The sequence below is a fragment of the Maniola hyperantus genome, chromosome 14, assembly GCF_902806685.2.
Source record: "Maniola hyperantus chromosome 14, iAphHyp1.2, whole genome shotgun sequence".
In the NCBI taxonomy this organism is placed as follows: domain Eukaryota; kingdom Metazoa; phylum Arthropoda; class Insecta; order Lepidoptera; family Nymphalidae; genus Maniola; species Maniola hyperantus.
Window position 1 is genome coordinate 5,740,163 of NC_048549.1, and position 26,116 is coordinate 5,766,278.

The following is a 26,116-nucleotide window of genomic DNA, read 5'->3' on the forward strand; positions in this document are numbered from 1 at the left end:
TGAAGCATGCGACATTGTCTATCATATTTTGCTTAGTAATTTGCAGATTAACTGATTCAACTGAACTGAACTTCATGCTTAAGCTTGGAACCTCCTTTCCAAAACTTAAAGCTTTTTTTGTTTGGAAAAATAAAGAATTTAGCGTTTAAACTATCGTGAGTAATACCTAATTATGGACAGGCCCATGAATAAGGACCCCGGATGGATCTGAATTCTGAAACTAGTGAGTTTGAGCTGATTTAGACATATAAATCAATTTTTAGGGTTCCGTACCTCAAAAGGAAAAACGGAACCCTTATAGGATCACTTTGTTGTCTGTCTGTCTGTCAAGAAACCTACAGGGTACTTCCCGTTGAGCTAGAATCATGAAATTTGGCAGGTAGGTGGGTCTTATAGCTGGCTTTAGGGAAAAAATCTGAAAACCGTGAATTTTGGGTTAGATCACACAAAAAAAATTAAATTGTGGTCATGAACTAATAATTAGTATTTTCAATATTCGAAGTAAGATAACTATATCAAGTGGGGTCTCATATGAAAGAGCTTTACCTGTGCATTCTAAAACAGATTTTTATTTATTTTTATACATCATAGTTTTTGAATTATCGTGAAAAATTTCGAAAAAATACGAATGTAGTACGGAACCCCTGACTCGCACTTGGCCGGTTTTTTTTGATAATATTACTATTTTACGCTCATAAGAAACAAAAGCGAAAAAACATTAACAGAGGCTACGGAATTGTATCAAAAAGTCCTACTTCGAAGTCACTTCCACAGTATTTGCAAATTAGGGTTAGTGGTAGTAAGTAAGGTTCAAGTTGTATCCTAAATAGCCTAAGCGACATCGTCCGACACTATTACAAGTACAATTCTGATTAGTTCATTTAATATTATGAATAAGCATTATGAGTAAATTGTATAAACATCTATTGCTTGTTTAATAGTAAAAACTACAAACTCTAAACTACACTTAACAAATTGGTCTCAACTATTATGTTTGAGACTGAGGAGGAGGAGCGGGGACCCTGAGACACAGGTTTATCAAACTTACTTCAGGGTTCCCGACACTAAACTGTAAACCGACATTGTGGCTAATTCCGTTGTACACAATCTCTAAACTAAACTAAAATGGCACGTCTAAATCTATTGCGATCCCTTTCATAATGACGCTTGCGGAAAAGGATAGCACTAGATTTAGACCTGTTAATTTAGTTTAGTTTAGAGATTGTGAACAAGAGAATCGGCCCCATTGTTGTGATAAATAAATTTTCATTTCATTTCAAAATTCATTTCAAATTGGCAGATTGTGTGGGCTAGACTTTTTAGTCTTGCATGTGCCCTATTACTGGAATTCAATCAAGCTAGGGGCTTCGAGGACGATTCGAACAACATGTGTCAGATTCAACCTTTATGGAATGCATTAAGATTGTGTAAGACACAAGTCCTCTATTTTGACTATGAATTCCGGTGTAAATGTCTAAATACTTATTCTAGACACTGGACAGCACTTTCCAAATAAGTATTGATGAGTTTTTAACCAGCCTCCCGGACTAGTAAAGTAACCACCAAGAATAAAAGTTGCCAATGTGGGGCAAAAAGGGGGACTGTAGCCGTGTATATATTATACTAGCTTATGCCCACGACTTCGCCCATGTGGACTACACGAATTTCAAACCCCTATGGTACCCCTTTAGGGGTTGAATTTAGAAAAATACTTTCTTAGCGGATGCTTACATCGTAATAGCTATCTGCTTGCCCAGCCCGATCCGTCCAGTAGTTTAAGCTGTGCGTTATCAAGATCAGTCAGACAGTCATCTTTTCCTCTTATATATTTAGATAGATTCCAAAATTTTATAGTCAAAAGGTATAAACGCACCTAAGTTTGCCTGAATAAAGTATAATCCAGGACTAATCAAAAGCTGATTTCATAAACCAGGTTTACTACAGACACTAACATATTATTGTGATTCAATAGGAAAAGAAGTCTACGGTTTGGATTAGTCCTAAGATTTAATATGAGACGCGGGCGCAGACGCCGCGGGGAGCGGGGGCGGTGTTTCAACAAAAACACTCAATCTCACCGTCTGCAACAAATGGAATGAGGCCTTTCGCGAATCGCGACACGCTCTCAGTTACATGAACATTATGCCAAAATTATCATACGCCTAACATTACTTTCCCATTCAAATACTTATTACAGGGAAAAGATCTACTCTTTCATTAGAGAAAGGTAAACGAAGTACGGACCCACCGCGTCGTTTAGCGGTGGGCCTTATCTCGGAATTTCTTCCTGATATACCTTAGGTACTCGACTCACAACTCCTCACTTTTTTCATCGCTTGTTAGGAGTAGAGAAAACCTCCTGTTGTACCATATACCAATTATTGGTACTCAAGGTTGTATTATTCACAAAGAGGACTGAGTAGGTACTGACTATTCGATGTTTTAAAGTGCCGCGTTGAATACCTTTGGATCTCGTGAACTATGTACCTACAGCATAATTCTAAATTCACGAGTTCCAAAGGTATTCTAGTAACTCTATCTATATGGTGACGCTGGGTTTCGGATCGCAAAATTACGAAAAAAGTCATAAATAGGTAGGTTTAGGTATGATGCAACGGAAAATTCTTTTGTAAAATGGAACGTGTTTAACACCGATTGCTCTATATTAGTTAGAAAACTAAACTTACAACAGGACTTAAACAGGACGGATCTAAAATCGATTAGGTAGTACATAATTGCAATATCTAAAAGATTTGGAACGAAATGTACCTATAGTACCTACGCGACAGGTCGAGATAGTAATAGAGGTGGGGAAGCCCCGCACTAACCCGGTGCGAGCGAGCGCGGGTGACATGCGGGTGTGCGCGGCGTCCCCCCGCCTCATACCCCGATTGCCATCTCAACCTGTCGCGTATTATACTTGGTTTGCGATCAAAGTTTATCTGCAAAATGGTCAAGACCTGCTTTTAGATCTACCACTCACACTCAAACTTCTTGTTTGCTTATAATTTGGTGCATCTTGAGGAAGTGTATTTTAAAACATTTGCTCGAGATGCACTAAAGTATTAAGTTAAATCTTGTAAGATTAGTTGGTAGATTGTTAGGTAGGTAGGAATGTCTTCTATTTTACCTATCTCTTAATTTGAATTTGAAGGTTCATATTAAATATCATCTGGATGGAGGACTATAAAATCTTGTTAGGAATTTATTACTTTATTAGGACCACAAAGGTAGAACTAGCCCTATGAAGTGCATCGAGATCGCCGTCGGCGCCGCACACGTCACGCGACCGCATTCCATGGCGCCTCCATTCATGTTGCGCGAGTGAGAGGTCCGAATAAGACCTTTGGTACAAGTGAGAGAGGAGAGCGAGCGCCGTTACCCTGTATGGGAATGCAATTCGTAAGCGCAAACGCACGGATTTGATGCCGGACTTGCTGCGTTCCATCTCACGTCCGTCACTCAACATTAGGGTTGCTAGATAACTGTCATTTCTAGGACACGTTTGAAGCGCTTTCTTTTAGGAAGTGGTGAGGAGACAATTATTAATTTATTATTGTTTCTTGTAGAATATCTTGCCTCTATACATATAACTCTGTAATTTATTAATCACTAGCTTATGCCCGCGACTACACAAATTTGATACGTTCTACACGTTCCCCGCTTCATATCCTGAGTGCCATCTCTACCCCTGTCGCGTACTGTACTTATCCCGTCGAGAAAAAGTGTGTTTCTCATGTAAGGATACGGTTAAGGTTCTGATAACCCCCTCCCCCTCTATCAATTCCTGGCTACGGCCATGAGTCAGTCAAGTCGCCTTTTCCTTTGATCTATTTAAGTAAGATTCTATTTAAAAATATTGAAGGCGTACTCCTTCACGGAACTGAATGATATTTATGGAATACCTACCTATTACTCTTTTTAGTGACAATCCGGGTCGAGGTGAAAAATATGGAGTGGATTTAATATTGGTTAGTCATACTTATCTACACGTGGTCGAGTTGTTGTCAACAAAAATGTTCACTGCCATTTTGGGATAATCTTAACGCCTGAACGATTTTTTATGCTTTACATATTACTAGATGATGCCCGCGGCTTCGTTTGCGTGGATTTAGGTTTTTAAAAATCGCGTGGGAACTTTTTTTTTTCCGGAACCAAAAGTACCCTATATTACATATTCTTTTATATATTCTTCCCCAGGATGCAAGCTCTCACTGTGCCAAATTTCGTCAAAATCGGTTCAATGGACGGGCCGTGAAAAGCTAGCAGACAGACAGACACACATTCGCATTTATACTATTGGGATGGACTAGATGATGCCCACGATTTAATCCAAGAGGATTTATGCTTTTAAAAATCCTGTGGAAAAGTCTTTGGTTTTCCGGGATAAAAGTAGTGTAAATCCGTATCCAAGATGCGAGCTATATCTTTGTATCTACCAAGTGGATGATGGCCGCACTTTCACGCCAAATGTCATCAAAATCAGTCAAACGGATGGGATGTGAAATAGTAGACGATCTTTGAAAATAAAAATGAAAATTCTTTATTTTTCTCTTTACATTGCCTTAAAAGTAAAGTACGGTAACAACTGCTTTAGTTAGAAACTGTTACAGTTGTTAACGCCCACCTCCGGTTTGAGAAATTACAAAAGAAAAAAAGAAAATGTTAAAAATAAATGAATATTATGTTAGATTGGTATCTGTGTGTGTTGGTGTGTGTGCGTTTTGTGTAAAAGATGTGTGAATTGATTACTTAGAGATTATAAGAAAGTGCTTTGTATTGATATCAATAAATTCCAGGACAATCTGAGAAATTCGGGAAACGTGGCTCCCCTATTCGATATACAGGCGTCCCGCTCGCTCGCGATGAAGCGTTCCTTTCGGCGCATATCTGCCGATGCGCTGTTTGCATACTGGCTATGTGATTTGATCGATCGCCGGTTTCCTGTGAGAAACACAGGTTGTTTGTCGAGTCAGGTGGCTTGGTGCATTACCGTTATTCTGTGTGTCCGACCGTTGAGACCGTACACACTCAGTTCTGATAAGGTAGATAGGTAATTAAATAGTAAACAAAACAATTTAATTCTATTGGAGTGAAGTTCAATTAATAAAAATTAACAGTTACATTTATCTGCAACACCTGCGTTTTATACCTACTCACTCGTAAATTTTAAGTTTCATCTCTATATCTGCTATGCTAGTACTACAGTCCTAACCAAAAGTTAGTATATCCCTTGGTACATACGGGTTACAACTTCATAAATATTATGACAAGAATGGCACCCGTTCAAAAAACAAAGCACACCGCTAAAGCTACTCGTAAGTACAAAGTTCTATTACAAACTAAGTGGAATGTGGTTAGGCACGACGCTCGACTCATGGCTAGCTTAAAACAGGTTAACATTATTCAACCTCATGCTTAAGTACTAATGATAATACATCAGCGTCGTTAACATATTTTGTAAATAAAATGTCTTTTTTACTCATAACACGTTTGCGCTTAACGACGATCATAAGACTAAGATGCGGAACACCTGCAAAGTGTCAAACAGTGGAAAAATGAAAATTCCCATTAAATTCCTCGTTTTAGTGGCTTTCGTGCATAGTCCAGTAATCTAAAGCTGCTGCTTAAGCTGCGCTAAATCACAAGATTTTGCAGGTCATTTTGTAACTTCGTCTATAGTACGCGACAGGTCGAAATGGCAATCGGAGTATATATCGGCGCTATCCCGCACTGGATTAGCGCGGGGGCTGTTCGGGTCGTCCGCACCCCGATGCCTTCTCGACCTGTCCTGTCGCGTACTTTCCAACCAGAACTTTAACTTCAGAGCCTACTTATAAATTATGCTTTACTTCTCCATCGACTCTATTGGAAGTACAGGCCGTTCGAAAAAGCTTAGGAGGAGCTTATGTCGTCGAATTCAGAGGCTGCTACGTACCAAATATCATTATCTACCAAGACGCGGTTATTTCGAAATGTACCCAACGTAAACTCTATACAAGAATAGAGCATTGTCGTTGGTTCCGATACAGTTACGCTTAGTCACATCCGCCTATGACCATACAGTGCGGACGAGAAATCTAAACATAGACCGAAATGTACAATAGACTTTCTTCGAATTTAAAGTCACTGAGGCGCCGACGACGATATCTTAATCAGCATCTCGTGTAAAAGGAGCATTGACAAATTTTCCTTATTCGACAATTTATTAAAATATAGTTTTTAGGGTTTCGAACCTCATAAGGGAAAAAGGAACCCTTATAGGATCACTTTGCCGTCTGTCTGTCAAGAAACCTACGGGGCTCTTCCCGTTGACCTAGAATCATGTTTCAGATAGGTAGGTCCTATAACAGACATAAGGGGAAAAAATCAAAAACCGTGAATTAAATATTAAAATGTGTTCATGAACAAATAATTGATATTTTCAACTTTTAAAGTAAGATTACTATAGCAAACGGGGTATCATATAAAATGGTTTTACCTGTACATTCTAAAACAGATTTTTATTTATTTATTTTTGTACGGAACCCTTGGCGCGCGAGTCTGACTCGCACTTGGCCGGTTTTTTTGTATCCGTTAAAACGAAACGGTATGATGATTATATTACTCATGGTTTCGATGTCTTCTTTACTTATCAGTCACATTGAAAGCTGAATCCCGTCCACCAAACGACTTGCATCGATCAATCGGTTGGATACTGTGTAGAATACAATCCAAAGAAAAGTAAACAGAAGAAATTTACGAAGAATTCATTAACGACATCGATCGCATCGCACCTAAATATTTGTACTGGTTCCAAAAATGTTTAGGTAACAAGCGAAATAGATAATTTTCTAAATAGGAATAGGTAAATTTTCTACTTTTATTTTATTAGTATCTTGTTGAAATTGTTAACTGATTCATCGGCTACTGAGCTGAAATATTGCAGACACGTGTTTTTTTGGAATGCAGCTGACAATATGGCGCCGAAGCCGATAGCTTAATCAGCATCTCGTGTAAAAGGAGCAGTGACAAATTCTCCTTAATCGACAATTTATCAAATAGATTTTTGTATCTGAATTTGGCAAATATTAATTGAATTTGGACTCATTTGCTTAGTTTTCATGAGTACCAACCTACTTTTAAAAAAACAATGATTGACAATAGAGCCTGATGATGGCGATATTGGAGGCGGGGCATATTATATCTGTCTGTCTATCTGTCTGTTCGCAACCCATAATTTCGCGCATCGTTCATAAAATTGAGTTGTAGCTTTGTATAGTTATTGTTGGGATTCGCGGGCAGATTATTTTGTGATTTTTGTGTAATGTGCAAATAGGTGGTACGTTAGTCGTATTGCGAGGCATGCCAGGTATTAGTTAGGAAATTATGAATGATGTTTATGTAGCCACTCTCCAACGCACGTACGTGCCAGACTTCATACAGCCTTTTTATATGACGGGCAATTTGCCCAATGTCACAATCTGGATACCGGCCAAAAATGTCACAATGAAGAGAAAGATGTAAACACAGCCGCATTCTAATAAAAAAAATAAGGTCGATTCTGTAAGGTCGTCTCGTCTGCTCACAAGATGTCTCGCCAAAAAATGACTCATTAGACTCAGATAGTCTGCGACAAAATTTTATTAAAACAAAGTGCGAACCGCAATGTCGCCGAATATTTAAAAAAAACAACCGTTTGTAGTCGTCATATAGATTATAGATACTCCCTTAAAAATTAAATCATTTCCGTCAAGTGAAATGTTTGGATCTACGGTTGAATACTCGTCCGATCCGACCTTCCAAAATTAGACCTTGATCAGCCTTTGCGTGTCAACTACTCGTAGAGACAAATCCAACGTACCCCTGAGTTTAATAGGGCTAAGTTCCTGTGAATACCTCTCTGCCCCTTGTCTTTAAGCCAGGTTAGTCATCCAGACCAAATCTATGAGCCAAATACGATACATCTGCTGTTAAAGAGTTACATAGTTTGCAGACTATCCTAGTTGCTTCATCAGATCAAGGTTACCATATGCAATGAGGTCGGGATCAAAACGATAAGACACGTGCAAGTAATATAAACAACAATTATTTTATTGTATGACTGATATTAATGTACCGGCTGAGAAAAGAGGAGACTGAACAGATTTTCATTAGATTATAACCCATCCTGATTAAACAGGCTTTCGAATAAAAAAGCCGCATTCAAATGGGTCCAACCGTTGAGGTGAGTGCTACCTAAAGTTTTTCAGATTTTTCAATATAACAATAGAGTTAAGAGCAGACATTCAATTAGTGAATTCCACTTTGGGAAGAATTTGGGACTATTTCGTAAACGGTAGCGTTTTTTAAAACCCTGTTAAAGAAACCGTAATATGATTTTTATTAATTTGCTTTCTATGTTCAGGAGTTACTACCTGAATTTTTTCTTTCAAATTTAGCAATAAACAGGTTTCTATAGCGGTGCAAAATTTCAATTTTACAGCTCTAATAGTTTCTTTTCAGAATTACTGAAACGCACAGTCGGACCGAAAGATAGACTTTACGAAACTATAAAAAAATTCCTAGTTGTATACTATGGAAACCTAAAATCCACATTTAAATTAAGATTTTTTTAAACATACACAGCATACAGGATTCTAAAAAAATTCTTTCATCCACGCGGACGAAGTCGCGGGCGGATGAGATAGTACGCGACAGGTCGATATAGCTATTGGGGTATGAGACGCCCCCGCGCTCGCCCGCACCGGTTGGCGCGTGGGCTGTGCGGGTGTGGGGGCCTTCCCTCCCCGATTGCCATCTCGACTTGTCGCTGACTATAGGTAGTAGGTACCTACCTATTTATATAGAGTGATATCATATCTGAACAAAGTACAGTTTCTGATGCATGCGCATAGCGCCATCGCGGATTTCCTTTAACAAATGCATACCTCGCGAGTTTTCGCCATTAGTCAGTCAGCATTGAATTGATTATCGTGAAGGTACCAACCTGTACCTGTCTGACAATGTGGTGGTACCTACGTGTTTTGAATGGATCACATAACGCCCACGTGCTGCCACTTACCTGGAATATTACTCATTGAGCACATAAACGACAAATTTAGGATAGGTACTATTTTTGACCGAGCGAAGCGAGGTTCCCGAGTCTACTTGAATGAAATTGCACCTATTTCTCTGTCCGTCTGTCAGAGTGTTATAACTTCTGAATCACTGAACGTAATTACTTCAAATTTAAACATAACATGTATGCTGATGGCCATCAGCCAAATATTGCATAAAAAATATAAAAAGCTTCATTTCAAGGGGGCCTTCGTACGAAATGGGGGGCTTTAAAGTGTCGATTGATACGGGGACGCAATTATTGTATGGACACATTCTTTTTATGAGAAAACAAGCCGCTTCTTGCATATTTGTGACATTTCATAAACAAAGATGAAAGTGGAAAAGGGACCAATTTTGCTCGAATGGCGCACTTTTGCTGCTTAAAACTAGTAAGCAAAATTGAATTTAAATTGAGTAAGCAAAGGTGCTTTTCGTGCGAGTAGGTGAAAAATTGGTATATTCAGGAGTACAAAGCTGGAACAAATACCTAATTAATTATCCTAACAAACACAATATTGCAAAACTTAAGATCTGATATTAATTATGATACATATTAAAAGCTGTGGCGCGGTTACTTGAGAATTTCCCACAAGAAGCTCACCTGTAGATCTCATACAATATGCAGGTTGCAATTGCCTTCAAGTAATTCGCTTGGCATTACTCACCCATTCACATAACTACCAAACATGTCAAGGGCGGTACCGGCGGTAAGTACCTAGCAGATCTGGTTATAACTAGGCACTAACACTGATTATTTTATACAATAATTCACTCATTGAATTCGTCGAAAAATTATGCATATCACAAGAACTGGTCCGACTTTCCGAGTTAACCATTATGAGTCACAGTCTTATAATAAATTGGTTACAGTTTTTCCTGTAATCGTTAATTCGATATAGGTACGTATACCTTCTGATATTAGACAAATGAGGTCATTGATATAGCTACTTCTGTACTACAATTTACGACTGGCGCCAACATAAAAGGAAGGTTTTCCCATGAATAACAACACATGTAAATGGTTGTTATGCGACCTTTTGACAAGATCTATTTTACCTACCACTGTAAAAATTCAAATTTATTATTCTGATTTGTGTTTATAAAAGCAGTTACAGTACGTCAAGTTTAGCTAAGTAATAAGTAGATATACATCCATACTACTATTATAAATGCGAAAGTGTGTCTGCCTGTTTTTTCTCTTTTAAATTGGTATTCACCACTCAACCTGTACCTAGTTGGAGGCATTAGCCACCCTGGCAAAATTAGGAGCTAAATTGAAACAGTAATAATTTGGTACTATGCTTATGTATATTACGTATGTAAATAATATTGTGCATTGAGAAGCGTCTTAAATGACTTAATATTTAAACGTTATGCTGATCCTTTTAATTCAAAAATTACCTTATAAAGGCCTTATTATATCAGCGATAAGGTAAATACATACAACAAGACCGTTTATAACTGCATTTACTATACATTAGCTTTTCGTACGTACATTGTTGTACAATTTTACCTTAAAAGGCAATGTTTAGCGGCTGATAATGGCTTGTAACCTAACAGGCAATTAAATCGAGAATGACGCGAGTGCTATTTGCTAGTGACGCAAAGTACCTACCTAAGCAAAACTGACGTGTCCTGTCGCAGAACCTACAAATACACACGCCAGCATAATTAGCTGAACACAAAAAAAAAGCAAAATATAAAATAGTTTATTTTATTAAAAAAAAAAATTAAACATAAACATGTTTTGACATTAATTTGCTAGACTATACTTAAAGTTAAATGAAAGAAAAAACTAAAGTAAACAAAATGCATTTTTTTTAGATTTCGTAATGACAGAGAAACAGTTAAAAGTTTAAGATTTTGTAATGGTTTACAAGTCAATATCGAGTGTTTCTCCCCTTGTTCTGATTATGGTTTCCATTCGTCTGGGCATTCTGCGGATGATGTTGTCAATGATTTCTTGGGGCAACGCCCAGATTGTTGGAAGGTGGCGGTTGAATTCATATCCAGGGACCGTACTGGCCACTCCATCACCGTTAAACCAATTAATTACACCAACACCAACTAACTAAGCTCATAGTATGGTTATTTGAACTGTACCATAACTGAATCACACGTTTTAAAAAATTTTGTCCGTCTGTCTGTCTGTCTGTTTGAACGGGCTAATCTTCGGAACGGCGGAACCTATTTTGACACTTTCACAGACAAGCAGAGGATCAACCAAGTAGTAACATAGGCAACTTTTAACCGACTTTCAAAATAACAGGAGTTGTGTTTTTCTACCTATGTACTCCAAAATAGCTCCGAGATTTCTGAATTAATTTGCATATTTTTTTTAAATCGATAGAAAAACTTTGCGACATTGTCACATAAAAAAAATTGGATTCCAATTTCCCAATCCTGATGCTGCAGGAGACCTGATCACCAAAAATTATGGGATTTAGAAGCTGTCGGTTATAAATTGATAATGGAGGTACCTATCAAGTAAATACTTTATCGTTGAACTCGAAGACCCTGATGCTGTAAGGGATTACATTCCTAAACCGTGGTGATCTCACGGGTTTTTTAAAGAATCATCCGTTTAAATGTGTTTACGAAATTTGGTACAGAGATACCTACCCTGCATCCCAGGGACGGGATGTCTAAGCAATATTTCTTAAAAATTACAACATACGAGCATAGTTTTTCATTATATCTACGACAGTTCTAAAAGTTATTGGAATTGGACTACATTTACGGCGAGAAAAACGTTATCGCTTTTTGTATGAACATTAACAACTAGACGATCCTCTTAAAAATTATTCATTAAATGCTTCGTCAAGTTATTGAATCTATTTGTACAATATTTGAAACGTAATTGACAGCATGCGCTAATCTGACAGAAAAGTAATACAAAGCAATAATGTAACGTGTTGTCGTGTTCCAAATACCAACGCCACCAGTTTACCTTTCACTACAGTTTTTTTTTAAGAATATTAGCCATGTTCAATATTCCCCTTTCCCCTCCAACTAAGCGTAAAGCTTGTGCTAGGAGTAAGTACGACAATAGTGCAATTGGTGGGGTTTTGGGTACCACCGACCTTTTGGAATTCAGTCCGCTCCTTAACCGTTGAGATTGAGGCTCTAAAGTTGGCAATAAAGGAACCGCATATGATTATAAAAAACTCTCTATGATCAACTAGCTACTTAATGCCCAAAACTTCGTCCGCGTAGACTACACAAATTTCAAACCCCTATTTTACCCCTTTAGTTGTTAGCTTTTGAATTGATGATAAAATCAGCCAATAATACGAAATTTGAATTGAAAATTACTTTCGATATTAGTGGCTCCACCCACCAGGCAATTTTCATGCTTCTTAACCATAATTTATTTTTATTTTTGAAATGCATTATTATTACATAAAGAATTATAAATACATATGATGGTCCGTTTAATGCACCTTTTATATCCTAAATCACATACTCATTAAGGATTCAAAAGATGACTCAAAATATAATCACTGAACTAACTAGCCGTATTATGCATTCAGCGTATGATGCATAGTAAGAAATAATGAATGAAAATCAGACGGGCATGAGTCATTAGTGGCCGCCGGAGTGTCCGTGCGCGGGCGCACAGGAAATCGTAAAAGAAACGCATCTAGAACGCGCATCTTCCGGTGCGTTTCCGGCACCGTGGCTCGCTTTCGCCAAATATCCTTCGCTTTATGGCTGTCCGTTTACTGAACTCTACTATTTCGGGCGCGGGATGTGCCTTGATGGATAGAAATGGACTTTGTTTACAAAGGTTTGAATTGTACGAATATGCTATGTTACCTATAGGGATGTTGCCTGTGTCAAAAATAAATTATTTCTTAGTGCTTATTAAATAGAGAGTATTCCAAAATAAATAAAATTCACATCCTTTGTTAGTTTTAGTGTAATAACCATTTTAAATTATCGATTAAACTAAAAAAGCACGTCAATTGATTTTGACGTCACATTCCAGTGTTTCATAGAAACTCGCATACTAAGCGCGTTTGTAGTTTGATAAAAAGTTACTGATTTGACTAGTTGGACACATCCCTATTTTTTATTAAACTTTTTTATTTAGCTTCAGTTACTTAATTTGCTTCAAATCTCGGAACAAACTTTTGAATTACTTCTCGTATACCGATTATTATGAAATACACGAATTTGGCTTGCTTTAAGGGTACCATTGTGCCGGGACGCTAAAACGATTGACGTTTAGGCTGTCCCAATGGAGCGGTAATTAGGTAACTACATACGAAGCCTGCTACCAGCCTACAAGAATATTTAAATACTAGAAGATGCCCGCGACTTTGTCCGCGTGGATTTAGGTTATTTAAAATTCCCGTGGAATCTTTGATTTTCCGGGATAGAATATAGATGCCTTTATCAATTTCCGAGATGCAACGTACCTCTGTACCAAATTTCATACAAATCGGTTACACGGATGGGCTTTTAAGAAACCCGTGGGAACTCTTTGATTTTTCCGGAATAAAAAGTTGCCTATGTCTTACCCCGGGATGTAAGCTAACTCTGTACCAAATTTCATCAAAATCAGTTAAACTGTTAAGCCGTGAAAAGCTAGCAGACAGACAGACAGATAGACAGACAGACACACTTTCGTATTTATAATATTAGTATGGATTAGATAAATTATGAGGAGTTTATTCGTAGTGACTTGCGCTGCAAACAAAACAGTTTGGCTGTCATTTGAATATTAACTAATCAAACTCCATGGATTTTTGTAGATACATTAGGAACTTATATCTGTATCTGTGGTTTACCAGATTTCCGTTAAAATATTTAATTGCGAAGTTACACAGGCTCAGGTTTAACATACAAATCTTTAAACCCGTATAACTTTAAAACTTATATATTTTTACGGGAATCTGCCAAACCACATACCTATACAGACACATACCTATTACTTTCTAGAACGAGTTATGAAAAATTAAATTAGTTTGATTGGTTAATGTTAGCATAGAGATCACTGGGGAGCGCGCTAGAAAAACTTCTCTTATGTAATAAATAATAAATTAGGTGGTTTTTAGATCTTGCGGTTTGTTTTAGTTCGTTGGGTTTTCAAACTTCGTGTCATATAAAAGTTCGCAACCTTTAAGATTGCATGTGCAGGGTTCTAGACTCCTTCTCAGACCTAGCCTTTTCCGGTATTTAACTAGCGTGTATTTATTATTCTCGCCCATGCTACGACTTTTTACTCGCAACGATAGCCATCTGCCCTCTTCAATCCGTTAATAAATTAACCCATAGCGTGTCTAGCTTACAATATAATTTTTCAAAGGGTTGTCTATTACTACTTTGTTATATCTAAATCAAGAACGACGCGACGGTTTATCTTAAGTTTTGTGATAATTTTCAAAGGACTAACTACTAATATGTAGTTGGTTGTTTATAAAAAAGGAACGATGGTTCAAAATTGAGCTTAATATGGCATCATTTTGGATATAGCGTCCATCGCCTACGCTACTGTGTAGCAAATAGCCATGGGTTATGGTAGGTAACCCAGCACTTTAACAATTTATTATAATTTAAGGGTGTCTGGCACGGGGTTGCCACGGTACTAAGTGTCTGGCAATGCATGACGTGTCTGGCAATGAATACTATTCCGAAGAAAATATAAGACTTTACACTTTGACGTCAGATTTTTTTACACCTTTATTTTTACCTGTTATCTCACAAAGCCACCATGATCCAATCTTCATAGTCCCAGATTGCTACTCCCTGTATTGGGGACAATACGTAGATAAACTTTCAGCTTTTATAAAATAACGAAGGGCTGACACGCGCTGGCTCTTAGTCAGATATTTATCCCATTAGAAAAAGGGCGAAAGAAGAAACCTTAAAATATTTAAAGTGGAGTAACACTTTAGCATACACAAACTCATTGAGAAAACACGGTCATATACAATGAATCAAAAGCTTAATTTGCTATAATCCGCTGAAGTAGGTCGAATTTGTATGATGCAACATGCAGCATGCGAAATGCACCGCCCGCCCTTCCACTGCTAACCATGCAGGGAAAAGCAGCCACTAGGCAAGCAATACGTACCACCACCATGCAGCAGTGGCCAACCCACAATCAATTCATAATAAAAGCGTCAATATACAATCGAGAGTAGAAAGTGCGGCAAAGAATTCGTTATGAAGAAATAGTATGAAAAGGGTATTGTTTGTGGTAGAAGGAGTGAAAAGGAAAAAAAATTAAAAAGTAAACAGTTGCGCATTCCATTGGCTAGTGCACGTGGTACATTCCAATGGGGTCATGCACCACACGGTAAGCGCGTGCGTAAAAACAAGTGCAACGCTCGTGAATCCGACCAGCCGCGCGCGCACTCCGCCCAGCCCAACTCTCCTGCGCGGCTGCATTTTCGGTGGGGAGCGATAAGCGGGAGCGGAGTAAAATACGTAACGTCTCATTAGCCGTTTTTTTGGTGGACATCTAATGTATCTACTGGAGGTAGTCTAGTCGCCTCAGTATTTTGGCATGGGACATTATGTTTTCAGAGGTGAAACACTCGACATCATTCTGCTACCGCAAATCCTTGCCTACCGAAAAAAAAACATACAGTCGAATTGAGAACCTCCTCCTTTTTTTGAAGTCGGTTAAAAATACAGCTAGCGGGCTGCTGCGTATTTTAGGGCCATAGGGCCATAGCACGCATACTTTGAGCATCGGCGGTCTGCCATTTTGCGACATCCATGCTGCATCGTGATTTGACGTTGAGGCTTCCTGCGTTCGATCGCTTTATAAAAATCACGCACTTTAGCGATTGTTCCGATTGTATTGCGTTTTGACGACTTGCTGCTTGCTGGAGATTGTATGTGTGCGAAGCGGAGCATTCAACGTGGCTTCGAGCTTCCAAAAAGCAATTAAATTGCCGATCTTTGATGCTGAAAGCATCGAGCCTCCAATGGCCCTCGTTCCGCTCTCGCTTACGGCTGCTTACCGAAGTTAGCAGTGATGAGCGAACCGAAACTTGCGCATATCGATTCGCTAATCGACTTTATGACTACAATAGAGTGCTGTTGTGGAACCAATAAAATCGACTGCGACGCAAATGGTTACAAAACGATCGAAGTGATCCTATAAGGGTTCCTCTTTTCCTTTTGAGGTACGGAAACCTAAAAATCAGCAATATTACGTACGTAATTATATACATTAATGAGTAAGTATGGTGTTCTTTAAATAAAATTAGCCACGGTGTATTGTCATACAAGGCGCGCAAAATATAAGATCAAATGAACTTCGTGAAGTTCGATCATTATTATATGAGTCGCTTCATCTGAAGATACAATTAACAAGGTAGTCCTTTTAGCCTACAGGCATCATTCGCACGTTTAGAGCATCGATTTGTAATCGATCTATACTTTTTTTTTTTTTGTCTATGGTCACTCCCCGCCGCGCGGGCGGCTCGCTACCTTCCTCATTCTTTTTCCGAGCGGGCAACGTTCGCACGTGCCTACTAAAGTTTATAATAATAACCTACATTTGGAAGAAAAGTTTTGGTTTTATTTTTACTTAGGCAGCTAATAATTCTAACCTATTAATGTGGAAAGAAGATTCATCAACTTTCCACCCCCCATTTACACGTTTTTCATTGCAAAAAGCGCCCCAACCGATTTTTGAAGCGTCCGTAAATATTTCTAACTCAAAATTATTGTCAGATCTCAAAAGGTTACAAGTTGTTACAAGGTTACAAGATGATATGTTCTCTCGCCACCAATATAAGTCAGGTAAAATAACGTCCGTTAGTCTAATTTTAACTTCAAAATTTTCAAACTGTTTTAAGGCTAAGTACTTTTGGCGTTCAAGGGTTTTTGTATATAACCAACCGTATTTGACTGCTGGGCAAGCCGCAGTGAGAATTCCAATAAATTGTGATAGTTCTCTGATTGAACATTTGGGCAGTGTGATAAATTTTTCAACTAACCGCATAATACTTTGACGTTTTTCGTCCGGTAAACTTAAAGTCATATCTAACGTGTTGTAGATGAAACCTAAAAACCTACAGACCTGTCGAGGTTCGAGGTTACTTTTATTATAATTAATGACAAACCCCAGACATTGAAGCCAATAAATGGTTTTGTTGACATTGTCTTGGCATTCTACATATGTATTTCCGATACATAGAATATCGTCGAGATATATTACTGATTTATAGCCCATCTTACGTAAAAAACTCATGACTTCTTTCATTAGTTTTGTAAAAACCCTAGGTGCTACGGATAAACCATAAGGCATGGCGTTAAATTCATAACAAATTCCGTCAAACTCAAAGCGTAAGTATTTACGGTGTGCTTTTATGATAGGAACTAATAAGTATGCCTCGGTGAGGTCTATATTTGCCATAAAACCTGATCTAGGAACCAATCTAGCTGCTGTCCTATGGTCCTCCATTTTAAAATGTGTTGTATGAATAAATTTATTTAAGGCTTTGAGGTTTAAAATAAATCTTTTAGACCCATTTGGCTTAGGAGCTAAAAATATTCTTGAACAAAAATCATTTTTAGATCTATTGCATACAGATATAGCACCTAGGTCTAGTAGTTTATTGATTGAGTCTATCATATCTACACGATCAGTACCAGAGAGTAGATTACTTGGACTTGAAACTTGTTTAACCTGCCTACAAAATGGTATTGAATACCCTTTCGAAACCCACTTGAGTATTTCAGAATTATCGGTAATATGAAGCCAGCATTTCTGAAAATGTTGGATTCTACCGGCATGTACCTTTATTGCTGCGTTGTTGCACGCGGCTGTTTGGTCTGCGTAGGCTGCTTCTGCTGGACAGGACCCGCTGATTTCCCTGACGTGAGCGGCTCGTCGATGCTTGATTTGTAGATGTGGATGTGGACGTTTTTGTGATTGGAGGAGGCTTTTTTATCTGCAACCCCTGTTTTTCTATTGCTTTTGTTTCTTTTATTTTTTCGGAAAGCTTATTACCGAAAAGCAAGTCGTCTCTGTCTACATCTTGTATGATATTTAAAAAAGCTTTGTCTAATCCTGGCGTAATGAATTTTTTTCTCGACTCTGTTTCTACGTGATGCAGGTCGCATAGTATGCGACAGCTGTCACTTAGAAACTTTATGGCTTGGATCCTGTTTTTTCCATCGTCTAACAGCAATTCTAAACCTTTATTAAGGGCGGCGATGCCTTGTCCTAATTGCTGTTGTACCGTTTCTACCCTCTTATCCCGTGTGCGGGCGCCCTCGACTACGGCCGCCGAAATTTCCGGGTTTAATTTTGGCGCCTGCAACAATGAGCAATTTTCTGGTATAAGGTACTCCTTAGCCAGTTTTTCTTTGACGTCCTTATTTAAACCCTTTTTTGATATAGGTAACCACAGGCACGAGAGCTTATCATGAATCTTTGGACCAAATTTTGGGACCTCTTTGGTGGTCTCTCCTAGGGCGGAAAGAATGTCCGGATCTAATTCTGGAGCAGCCGGTTCTGTAGCCGGCCCTGGGTCTGGTTCACCGCTGTTCCCAATATCATTTTCTACATGATCCCCGATGTCATCCTGATTTACAGGTTCCAGATTTTGTGGATCGGGCTCGACAATACCATCGTCTGAAAAAAACAGAATACTACTGAGGGTAGGTAAAGAATTTAAATATTGTGGGTAGATGAAGAAAAATTTTCGGTCAAGAAAATATTTTCTGCAAGTGGTAATTTTTAATATAAAGATCGCCTTCGCGAGGATACACGATCCACTTCCAGGCATTATATGTTCCGTACTATATAGCATGTAATTAAGAATTGCCTTCGTGAGGATACACGATCCACCTCCCGGCATTACATGCGTAATCCCACTATTTGCTCTCAAGGTGATGTAATCACCCTTCGGATGATTACGAAATTCCCACGTGTTAACACACGGTTAACCTCTCGGGATGAAAGCCTTTGTGATGACACACGATTAATCTCAAAGGGATCGAGCCTTACTACTGTAAATATTACTGAAAAATATAATATAAGGTACTAACCTGATTGATCAGAATCTTCTGACGAGTACACAATCCTTTTGTACTTATCATGTTTCGCTTCGAGTTTTCGAAGCTTGCGCTGATATCGTCGTATCTTTTCTTCATTTCTTCTTTTCGGCATGATGAAGAAAAAGTAAAAATAAAACCAAAACTTTTCTTCCAAATGTAGGTTATTATTACAAACTTTAGTAGGCACGTGCGAACGTTGCCCGCTCGGAAAAAGAATGAGGAAGGTAGCGAGCCGCCCGCGCGGCGGGGAGTGACCATAGACAAGAAAAAAAAAAAGTATAGATCGATTACAAATCGATGCTCTAAACGTGCGAATGATGCCTGTAGGCTAAAAGGACTACCTTGTTAATTGTATCTGAAAGATGAAGCGACGAACATATAATTAAGTGAAATAGTTCACTAGAGAAACTACACAAACAATTTAGAGAAAATAAACAAAGAACTTGGGGAAAATAAACAAAAAATCTATGACTAAAAATATTCTAAGGACTCTGTATTCGTTCGGTAAAACTTTTATTAGGTACAAGGTTATGCTAATAATGGAATTTAGGTGGATTCTTAAGCTTTATTTAAAACGATAGAAATAAATTGCTTATTTTCATTCTTGCATTATCGATTGCAAACACTAAGTATCATCATCATCATGATCAACCCATCGCCGGCTCACTACAGAGCACGGGTCTCCTCTTACAATGAGAAGGGGAACATTGAGTATCGTTACCTTGCAAATCAAAATCTACTGCAATTTCCTATTTATTAGCTACTAGATGATTCCCGCGACTTTGTCCGCTGAATCCTTACTCCTATTGATTGTCCATATTGGACATAGGGTAGGTGAAACATTGGATTTATAAAAAAAATATTGCTTAGCCATTGTATTATGCAGCTTACGTGGACGTTTTAAAATCGAAATTAGATTACGTGTGGAGGTAATTACAATCAATCGTAACGTCAGACGAATAAATAACGTGCTAATCACGGCTATCTCCACTGCATCGGTAATGGTTTTGTTAAGACGCAGGCTCGCGGTGCACGTTAATTTGAACTGAATAAGCCAACAAATCAAAAGAAAATGTAACTTATCCGTATAGATTAAAGTTTAAAGTCGTGCAATTTGCTCCAGGTCGTCACGTTGACTTGATTCCTGCACGACATGAGCTAAATTTCTTGGAACTGCACACCAAAATTTTAATTTTAAGCGGGAAAGTGTTATATCTTCGGCGATTATAGATACGTTTATATATGAGTAATTGACGTATGTATAGTATTTAATTTTTTTCAAAGAATTAGATAATATTATGATAGCATACAACAAAAGACTAACACTGGAATTCATAGTCAAGAGAAGGGCTTTTTTAGAGGACGATTCAAACGACATGACATGTGCCATATTCAACTTTTATACAATGAATACAGATGACATACCTACACAACCTTTGTGTATGTCATCTGAATCGTCCTCTAATGAAGCCCCTAATTCCTGGGTAAGTCAGGCACCAAAATACAATACACAATACTTTTCAAAAATTGCATAACGACATATAAAATGATTTAATTGCGTCATAGTTTGATGTAATAGGCTAAGTTCAGGCAAGGAAATAAAAAGCTAAAATATGAAGTTTATCTTTTAGATTAATTTTTCACTTGCACTAAGTAGGTAGACGATGCCCGTTATAATTCATCCATGTGGATTTAGGATTTTTTTTAATCTGGAGGGAATCTTTGATTTTCCGGGTCCTAAAGTAGCCTATGTCGTTCCCCGGAATGCAAGTTATCTCTGTACCAAATTTCATCAAAATCGGTTAGACGGATGGGCCTTGAAGAGCTAGGAGACAAACTTTGTATGAAAATTAGTATGGATAAGCCGAAACGCCAAAAACCTATTTTGCTACTTACCTTGTGCTGTGCACGTTTTATATTCGTTAAACTATAACTATATACCGAAAATAATTATTATTTATTTAAAGTCTAACTTTTTGGTACGCCTTTCGAAATTCAAAACTGCTTTTCGTTTGGAGTGTATATGACTGTGTAACTGCGTTAGGCGGGCAAGCATTCCATCCTGGGAAAGCGGCAGAAAGTTCGGCATGCGAGGGTCGGAGGCTCCGAAGGAATGCGGCCGGGCCTCCCCCCTCCTCGCCGACCTGCTCCCAGCATTTATTCCACTTTGCTGCTTAACTCATATCTAAATGTGCGCGGAATTTCAGACTCCGTGATATTGCTTTGAAACTATTTGCTCTACAGTGTTTACTAAAAATTCATAGTGCAAATATGTTCTTATTTTCTAACGTATCGATCATAATAAACTTTTTACTGATCAATGCGTTAGAAAATGAGAAATACCTAGGATTCGATAGATAATATTTGTTGCAATAGAAAAAAATCTATAATGTTTTCAAAGCGAAAGCTTGTCCTTTGTATTCTGAGAGCTTGTCATAAGAACGCATAAGTTTGTTAGAAGGGAGCTAAATAATGGTGGTTTTTGATTTAAAAATATATGTGACCAACAATCTATACATACTCGTAATAAATCTGGAACTGAACTCCATTTGGGCGTTAATTTTATTAAATTCTAGAATGCCTTGATTGGCTAAAGTTTACTTAGTGATTGAAAAATCAGACTTAAATATATTTTTTAAACTAGCTGATGCTCGCAACTTCGTCCGCGTAGATTTAGGTTGTTAAAAATCCCGTGGGCACTCTTTGATTTTCCGGATTAAAAGTAGCTTATCTCACTCTCCAGGTCTTGAACTATATCCATGCAAAAATCACGTCGACCTGTTGCACCCCTCATCAGGATTGAGGAGTTGGAATCCAATTTTTTTCCGTTCAGCCGGTTTGGCGTGATTGAGTAACAAACATCCAAACCTCCACCACTTTCACATTTATAATATTATTAGGATTAGGATAGTATATAGTATAGAATAGATTTTTCATCGAAGGAAGCTTTATTGTCGCTGTAGAGTTGACGACAGTATTTTTTAAAATTCTTGTCTGTCTGTCTGCTTGTGCATCACGCTGAAACTAGCATATCTATTTAGGTAATTTGCACCTAAATCTAATACTCTTCTAGAGTAGATTAAGGATATTTTTGTCCCGAAACACAACAAGTGTTCCTTTAGAATAAAGAATGATAGTCGGCGTTACGTACCTACCTACTTCATTACCAGATTTATGGAGTAACTATTCCATGCGATTGTTGTAGAAAATTTTGAGACTGAACAAAATTGTTGCTTGCACTCAGTATGCCTTCTTACCGAGAAGAACCAGCAAGAAACTCGGCGGTTGCTCTTTTCAAATATTTAATTTACAAAATTATGCCATGTACTCGTCTACCTATAAATAATTGCAGTCCTATCCCGCGCATTTCTGGCGCGAGCTATGGGTCAAATCCCTTATCATTTACATATTAAGCTACGTTTGCTTTAGTATAAATATTACTCATAGCTAGTTGTGAATATAAATGGAGAGATTCAAACTCCTACTTTTGAGAAGTATAGGCACCCTTTTTACATACTCGTATGTATGATATTATTATATTCAATGGGCATTAAGGCAAAATCACGTATTGCAATTCCAACGTGAAAATCACGATACCGCAAACAAAACAGAAAAACAAATTACAGCCTAAAACTTCCAACGCCGGCATCGGAGAGAAGGCGTAATATAAAATGGACAAAACGGCTCCGAAATCCATAGAAGGAGCGAACACCGACACATTCCCGGGGCCCCGAATCGTAAATTACACGAACGCGATCGGCGCCGGCGCCGGGAGGAGCGCTTGTTACGATATTTGAACAAATTCCCGGCGGTGTTAATCTGCATAATAACAGCGGCGGACACAAAGCGGTTGCCGACACCCATTATACTCGGGCGCCACCCTGCGCTGCTCGCAGCGATCGACCACCTCCGGCTCGACGCGCTGCCACTTATGTACATGATCACTGGGGCCTGCGACGCTACTTCATCCTTCTCATATCACAATGAATAACTGATGTAAAACGCTCTCGTTTACACCTTAACCGACACTTTTTGTAAATTAATGCATTCAAAAAGTATCTTCCAAATTGGCTCCAATTTTTTTTATAGACTAGCGCTTGGCTGCAATCAGATCTGCTCACAAGTGATGATAAAGCCTAAGATGCATAAAACGCGCTTGCCTAGATGATGCCTATATTCACTCTTGACGTAAAGGTTGACCTATATTAAAAGTGAAAAAAAAACCGGCCAAGTACGAGTCAGGCTCGCGCAATGAGGGTTCCGTACTACAGTCGTATTTTTTCGACATTTTGCACGATAATTCAAAAACTATGATGCATAAAAATAAAAAAAATCTGTTTTAGAATGTACAGGCGAAGACCTTTCATATGATACCCCACTTGATATAGTTATCTCACTTCGAAAGTTGAAAATACTCATTATTAGTTCAGGACCACAATTTAATTTTTTTTGTGTGATCTAACCCTAAATTCGCGAATTTCATGATTCTAGGTCAACGGGAAGTACCCTGTAGTTTTCTCGACAGACAGACAGACAAACAGACAGACAGACAGACAACAAAGTGATCCTATAAGGGTTCCGTTTTTCCTTTTGAGGTACGGAACCCTAAAAAGTACTCAAGAAAGTTTTTAGGTGAAAAATATGGATATGTATTATGTAGACGCTAGTAATTTTTAACATAAGCAAATTTCTTTAAAATTAAAACATACCAGCATAGTTCTTCATTGTATCTACAACGTTTCTAAAAATTAACAAAATTAGACTACATTTTCGGAGAGAAAAACGTTATCGCTTTTTTATGACAATTTACAACTAGGCGATCCTCTTGACGACAATGAACTAAAAAGATTACTTTTTTTTAATTTTTTTGCAATAAAGTTGCATTGCTTTTTCACTATCTGTGCTTAAAACTATTATAGCATTTGTAGACACCTACTAGGTAGTTACTGAAATGCAGCTATGACAAATTGACGGTCTACAGATTTAGTAGCACCTGTGCTCTTTTTTACCATTTAAGTACGGACGGAGACCAAAAAATTACTGTCTACAACAACAAAGTAATATGCGGTAACATGTACCTACATAGCAATAGGAGTAATAATTACAAAAAAAATAAAAACCGACTTCGATACACAAACACTAAAAATTGAAAAATAATTAATTTATTACCGAATATATTATGTATACAAGAGTTAATATAGTTCTATAATAATACTTTTTGGTGCCGGTGCCAATTAGCTTTAGCTGCGCGAATCGTCTAGACTTCATATTTTTATGAGACTCCACAATGGCACCTCATTGGCACCGACCCCAAAAAATATTATTATAGAACTATATTAACTCTTGTATACATAATATATTCGGTAATAAATTAATTATTTTTCAATTTTTAGTGTTTGTGTATCGAAGTCGGTTTTTATTTTTTTTGTAAAAAAAAATTATTTCACAATTTTTAGTGGTCCCATTGAATTATGCTATGACTGGTTAAAAATCTACTGTTTACTAAGCTATTACACTGATCGCGAGCAATTTACCCTTATCCGTTGAGGAGTTCCAGTATCTATCTTCGAAGATGTTCATCAGATCTTCACCAAATTTAAATGGGACCAACTTTGAAGTATACCCTTTCAAAAAAAAAAGAATTATCAAAATCGGTCCAGGCGTCTTCGAGTAATCGGGGAACATAAAAAAAAAAAAAAAAAAAAAAAAAAAAAAGATTCCGATGAATTGAGAACCTCCTCCTTTTTTTGAAGTCGGTTAAAAAGTAATGTTACGAGTATCTTGTTAAAGAAGGGTGCAATCATTTGTATAATTAAGTGAGAGGGCGATCTGCATAACAAGCTGCAACAAAGGAATTGACTGCTATCTTATTGCCGCGGTACCTGGAGCGATGATGCGATCACCGCAGATTTGGATTAGCGGTGTCTTTTGTACGTTTAACTACTTTTCCTTGCGGCTATGCCCTCATGGTATTGAATTTTGAAGCTTTTTTAGAGTTCCCTACCCAAAAGGTCTTATTAATGTCACTTTGCTTTCTTTCTGTTCGTTCATCCCTATTCACGGAAATCTAGCTCATAGACACGGACTTGTAATTTGGATTTTTGATCGAGAACGCTGACCTAAAACTGTATATAAAAATATTCCTGACATAAATTTGTCCCGTTTTGAAACTTAATTCTGAGCAAAGACAAAGTCTTAGATCAGGAATTAGTCGAGTATCCGACCAATCCTTAATCTAAGATCAAGGTATGTTCCACTCTATAGTCTATGTTTCTTCTGCATTAACTAAGTAATAACTAGTATTAAATGCGAATGCCAATGTATTCGATAATTGCCCAAAGTCACAAAGTAATTTTTGATGACAGAGCACCAGCATAAAAATAAAATTTATTATACGTTTTGGGACAACATGCAGTCTATTATAGAATTTCGAGGGAAAGCCACGGGGGGCTTTATGCATATCCGACACATAAAGTTCTGAGAAAACATTGTTAAGCGACCGAGTGTTAATTATCTAGCATTTTCATAAATTCTTATAGAATTAGAAGTGTTGTGTATTAGAATCAACATTAATGAGTAACGAAATAGACACAGTAACACAAAAAGCTTATGGATTAGCACCGAAGTTGTAATAACCCTTTGCGATTGGGATAACTGCCTGTATCTACATCCATACTTATTATTATAAATGTGTAAGTCGGTGGTGTAAGTCATAAGTGTGTCTGTCTATCTGCTAGCTTTTCACGGCATGGATTTCCACGAGGAGAGATGTGTTCAGTCCAACAATTAGATTCTTAATAGCTTACGTGAATAACTTACCACGTCGTCTTTTAAAAATCTTATTGTTCGACTAAAAACTTTTCTTCGCTCCGCTTAGGTGGCAACCAGGCCTTACCAATACCAAGGTACGACAGCACAGCAGCGCGACTGCAACGCTGCGGCCGTGCGTACATGCAATTTGTATGAATGTACAATGCAGCCACGCTATTCATCATCATCAACC

The 26,116-nt window shown here is 37.9% G+C and overlaps 2 protein-coding genes across 4 annotated transcripts in view; both read right to left on the minus strand.

Moving 5' to 3' along the window:
* The window catches only part of Zip48C (Zinc/iron regulated transporter-related protein 48C), a 104,471-nt gene that overhangs the window by 48,899 nt on the left and 29,456 nt on the right, over window positions 1–26,116 (minus strand). The window lies entirely within an intron of this gene.
* On the minus strand, window positions 17,835–19,225 carry LOC138403269 (uncharacterized). The gene is made up of 2 exons (XM_069503139.1): window positions 19,105–19,225; window positions 17,835–18,688 (listed from the first exon to the last, which is right to left on the minus strand). The coding sequence occupies exons 1-2, from the start codon at window positions 19,223–19,225 to the stop codon at window positions 17,835–17,837; spliced, it is 975 nt and encodes a 324-aa protein (XP_069359240.1).

Bases quoted from the DNA above. Each gene is read 5' to 3' on its own strand.
- LOC138403269 (XM_069503139.1), bottom strand. From the start codon at position 19,225: ATGCCGAAAAGAAGAAATGAAGAAAAGATACGACGATATCAGCGCAAG. The intron at 18,689-19,104 runs GTTAGTACCTTA...TGTTTTTTTCAG, and splicing joins AGAAGATTCTGATCAATCAG to ACGATGGTATTGTCGAGCCC.